General features: G+C 35.2%; 1 protein-coding gene across 1 annotated transcript; it reads left to right on the forward strand.

Moving 5' to 3' along the window:
- Window positions 1–3,470: 3,470 nt before the first annotated feature.
- On the forward strand, window positions 3,471–5,470 carry LOC145632139 (putative indole-3-pyruvate monooxygenase YUCCA5). Its single transcript, XM_081684434.1, has 3 exons — window positions 3,471–4,305; window positions 4,410–4,781; window positions 5,246–5,470. The coding sequence occupies exons 1-3, from the start codon at window positions 3,604–3,606 to the stop codon at window positions 5,468–5,470; spliced, it is 1,299 nt and encodes a 432-aa protein (XP_081540560.1). The 5' UTR covers window positions 3,471–3,603.

A 5,470-nucleotide genomic window follows, 5' to 3' on the forward strand; every position in this document is an offset into this window, starting at 1 on the left:
GTACTATTCTCATGATACTCCAACATATTAAATGAAATAACACATCTTTAAAACAAAATAACATAAAAAGCTATGAGAATATATAAATCATATAAACCTAAAATAAGCAAAATTTCAATTTCATTTCTCTCTCCACTTTCTCTCTCCCCATCTTTTCTCTCTCTAATTTCCCAACCCACCATTTTAGCATCATCAAATCCTTCATTCTTCTCAACAAAACCACAAATTTTCTTTTGATTATTATTTTAACCACTCAAACAAGCACAAAATTGCTCAATTAAAGCTGAAAATCAATTTCACTACCTAAAATATGGTTTATATTCATGAAAAATATTAAGAAACGACAATTATGAACAAGAATGAGCAAAACAAAGTAAGTATATTTAATTTGTTTTGTTTTTAGTTCAATTAATTGAAAATGATACTGCTATTTTGAACTAAATATGTTAATTTGATTTAATTCAATCGAATCTATGTTATTTTTGAATTTGCCAAAACGTTGTGTTATTTTATGAAAACTTTATGTTATTTTACTAATTAAATACTATGTAGTTTTGCTAAAACATTATGTTATTTTACGCAAATCTTGTGTTGTTGTTTGCTAAAATAACCTTATATTACTTTGCTAAAACATTGTGTTACTTTACGTAAACCATGTGTTATTTTGATAAATTCTAGTGTTATTTTGGGGAAACCTCAGCCCGTGTTGTTTTACTATAAACTTGTGTTATTTCACACGAACCTTGTGTTATTTCACTGAAATCATTTGTTATTTTGCTAACTGATTATTGTGTTATCTTACTTGAACTTTTTGTTATTTTGCTTCAACTTTTTGTTATTTTCAAATGTATGTTATTTTTACAGAACAATACGTTAATATCCCTCTTTGAAATAATGAGCTCAATTAGTTTTCAAGTAAATTAACTTCTACGTAAAATCTCTTCTGAAAATTCTCATAAATTTGTTCGATTCTTTTTCTCTTCTTTAAATAAAATCATCTTCATTCAAATTGTTGTTCAAATTTTAACAGATTCTCAGAAATATAAAACACTCAATTGATTTTTAGGGTTTTATTTTTTCTAATTTTGGTAATTTGAACAATTAGCTCTTCAATTCAACAAAATTTCTTAATAATAGAGTGATTATTGAAATTTTTTGAAAAATAAGTAAGACAAAGGGAAGAGCAGAAGAACAAAAATAGAATAAGGATTTTTTTTTTAATTAAAAAGCCAGTATTTGACCCCCCCGGAGTACCATGCTCACGATACTCCAGGAGTACTATAGAAATTGCGGAGATATGCGACCTAAATATCTTTGCTTATGGTTAGACAATCATTATAGTTGTATATATAGATGGTTTTGTGATGAGGAGTCGGGTTTAGATAGGTCATTCATCTTACCTAATGTATTTCTATTAAATTCTAACACCTACTATACATACTAGTATGAAGAACTTACATAGATTCTACAAGGGGAATATAACTTAGGAAAATTTGTAATTATTAATCCCAACTTTCAGCGATTTTCTTTCATTAATCCCAACTTTACATTATTATTGAATAATCCCAACTTTGGGGGGCATTTTCATTTATCAGGTCATGACCGGTCAATAAAAGTCAATGACCTATTATAACAGGTAACTTGACACGTGTTAAGCCCTAATTGGTCAAAAAAATAAAAAAAAAAATAAAAAATTACAAAAATTGAAAAATAAAACTCCAACCACTCCCTTCCGTTCACCAGACCACCGTGAAACCTAAACCCCCACCCCTAACCTCGTCGACCACCGCCATTTGGACCACCAAAATCAACCGGTCGGCGAACCCCGACCCCCAAAATTACCAGCCGCACCACCACCACGCAACCTCGGCCCCCATTACCACCATTAGCGCGAATCCCTATCTCCCAAATCACCAGCCCAGCAAACGTGACACCCAGAACCACCATCCCGCGATAACCTCGACCCCCATTACCACCAGCAGCGCTAATCCCGACCCCCAAAATCACCAGCCCAGCAACCGCGACCCCTAAAACCACCTTCTCGCGTGAACCTCGACCCCCAAAACAAACAGTCGCGCGAATCTAACCCTGGCCCCAAAATCACAAGCCGCGCAACTGCGGCCCTTGAAACCACCGTCCCCCACGAGCATCGACCCCTAAAACGGTGAATTGAAGGGTGGAGGTGCTCCTGGGCACCGGAGAAGGGCAGAGGTGTGGTGTTCGGTCGTTGGGGGCAGATGGTTCGTTTGGTGGTTGTGTGTTTTTTTTCTGATTTTTTTTTTGTTTTTGTTTTTCTTTCCAATACTTTTTTAACCAATAATAATAAGACATGTGGCATTTAATAAAAATTAAAAAACAAAAATTACCCCTTCATCAAGTTATCGGTCATTTGGCCTAATTAAAAAAAATGCCCCCCAAAGTTGGGATTATTCAATAATAATGGAAAGTTGGGATTAATGAAAGTAAATTGCTTAAAGTTGGGATTAATAATTACAAATTTTCCTATAACTTAAAAGGTTTGGCTAGCCTTTTCATTTTTTTCTTCAATGTAAGACCTTTCGATTTATGACGTAACCTTAATTTCAAAAGTTTTTATTAAAATAGTCAAAAAGTCAAGGTAAGTATCAGGTTATGGAGATCACAATTAAGGATGTTAACTAGTTAATGAGTTGAAAATAAGCTAGTGATTGCTCGGCTTGCAACAATTGCAATCGAGCTCAGGCTTCAAAATTAAAGTTCATTTTCATAAGTCAGAGTTGAACATCAGAGTTGAACATAAGCTAGTTGTTGCGCTCGGCTTACAATCGAGCTCGGGCTTCAAGCTTAATGTTCATTTTACCTAAATAACCATGTAATAAACTATCTTGATGCATAACATGTACCAAAATTATTGTTTGCTATTTCTACTAATAATCTTTCATAAATCTCACAAAAGTAACAACGTAACCTTTGAGAAGACATTTTAAAAGTTGAAAACTTTATTAAAATTTCTTTAAAAAGAGAAAATACAGGATTTGGTGGAGCCAGTGGCAATGATAATGAAATGATTAAAATGAATCAAAGAATGATTAAAAGCACCTTCTAATGGCAGGTGCTATAAAATCATAATGCAACAACAAGTATATAATGTTAATTATACATTTTTATATAAAAATATTATATATTTAAATATAAAAATATATGAAATAAAATTCAGATACAATACTTATTTGTATACGACAATAATACATCTAAACAACTTGAATAGAAGAATTTCTATACATACATTGTATAATATTATGGTATAATATTATGAATACAAGAATATTTTTTGAATTATTAAATGTTTAATAAGAGAAGTTAATTCACATGCTAGTCTCATGCATCTCTTAAGGCAATCTTCCCCTTATTTAAACCCCTCTTACCACCTCCCCCATTCTCACTACACCCATTTCTCCAACCAAGCAATTAACCATCTCTCTCCCTCTCTCCCTCTCTTTCTCTCTCTAAAACTCATTCGCGCTTTCTCTCTCCTCTTATTATTGCTAATACATCTCCTTTAGTCCTTTGATATACAAACAACCTAACTAATACTTCAACTCTACTAATAATTATATTACCATAATGAATCCGGTGAGCAATGCCGCTTTCATAGCCAAAACCACCTCGGCCAACCACGAAGAATTCTTCGCTAAGCGATGTGTGTGGGTGAATGGGCCGGTGGTAGTTGGTGCTGGCCCTTCGGGTTTAGCAGTGGCTGCAGGGCTTAAGGAACAAGGCGTCCCCTTTATCGTGCTTGAGCGAGCCAACTGCATTGCTTCACTATGGCAAACACGTACCTATAACCGCCTTAAGCTTCACCTTCCAAAGCAATTCTGTCAACTTCCTAATTTCCCTTTCCCTGATAACTACCCTGAGTACCCTTCAAAAGACCAATTCATAAACTACCTTGAGTCTTACGCTAAGAAATTCGACATACAGCCTCAGTTCAATGAGTCAGTGCAATCTGCTGAGTATGATGAAACATGTGGTCTTTGGAGGATTAAGACCGCTTTGGGTGCTGATAACTGCACCAACAAGCGCGAGGTTGAGTATATATGCCGGTGGATTGTGGTTGCCACCGGCGAAAATGCTGAGAAGGTTGTCCCTAAGTTTTTTGGGTTCCATGAATTTGGTGGTGATATTATCCATGCATGTGAGTACAAATCTGGCGAGCAATACCGCGGCAAAAAAGTTATGGTTGTAGGGTGTGGAAATTCGGGCATGGAAGTTTCTCTTGATCTTTGTAACCATGATGTTCAACCCTTACTATGTGTTCGTAGCTCGGTAAGAACATAAACTTTAAAAAAAAAAAAAAAACCTATGAATTTTTAAGAAAAATATGTGTTAGGCGTAAACTGACCAAGTAAAATTTATTTGATTCTCAACAGGTTCATGTACTGCCTAAAGATGTTCTGGGGAAATCGACATTCGAGTTGGCAATGACACTCTTGAGGTGGTTTTCTCTTCGTACAGTTGATAAGATACTGCTGTTTCTAGCAAGTTTATTGCTCGGAAACACAGACAAATATGGTCTAAAAAGGCCGGAAGTTGGTCCAATGGAGCTGAAACAAACAGAAGGGAAGACCCCAGTGTTGGACCTTGGTACATTTGGTAAAATCAGATCAGGACAGATTAAGGTTGTTCCTGGTATCAAGAGATTTGCCAGAGGTAAAGTCGCCTTTGTCGATGGAGAGATTCGTGAGATCGATTCCGTTATCCTCGCTACTGGGTACCGCAGCAACGTTCCCCTATGGCTAAAGGTGAGGATCAAAATTCATACTAGTCATTTTTTTATAAGATTTTTTCATGTCTGGTATTTCTTTGACAGTTCAGAAAACTGAGATTTTCTTGGATTTTTTTTTCCTTTCTTTAAACTGTTAGTTATCATAGGATAAAAACAGAGGCCGCTATATTTTCCTCTTCTTTTTTGCACTTACATTTTGTCTTTCATAAAAATAAATTCTTATTTTTTTAACTAGTAGATCTGAGTTTCAATGAAAAATTAAAAATGATATAAAAATGACTGCCAGTTTGGATCTTAAAATCAAGGGAATAAAATTAATGGTGGTTTTGTCAAACATTTAAATAATGACCTTAGCCATGTAACTTAAGCACCCCAACCGTAGGATGTTGGAGTCTTGTCTGGTTTGACTTTACAGAAGTTATTACAGCATTTTTCTGAAGAATTGTCAACTGACTTCTTTTTTCATTCTTGCTTCTTTAGGAAAGTGATTTCTTTACCAAAAATGGATTCCCAAAAGCGCCATTCCCCAATGGCTGGAAGGGAAATGCCGGATTATACGCAGCCGGGTTCACAAAACGAGGATTATCCGGAGCATCAGAAGATGCCATCAGAGTAGCAGAAGACATTGGAAAAATCTGGAAAGAAGAAACCAAGCAAAAGAAGCCTCCTGCTGCTTGTCACAGGCGGTGTATTTCGCAGTTTTAA

This window comes from Chenopodium album, chromosome 5 (assembly GCF_948465745.1).
Source record: "Chenopodium album chromosome 5, dcCheAlbu1.1, whole genome shotgun sequence".
Lineage (NCBI taxonomy): Eukaryota > Viridiplantae > Streptophyta > Magnoliopsida > Caryophyllales > Amaranthaceae > Chenopodium > Chenopodium album.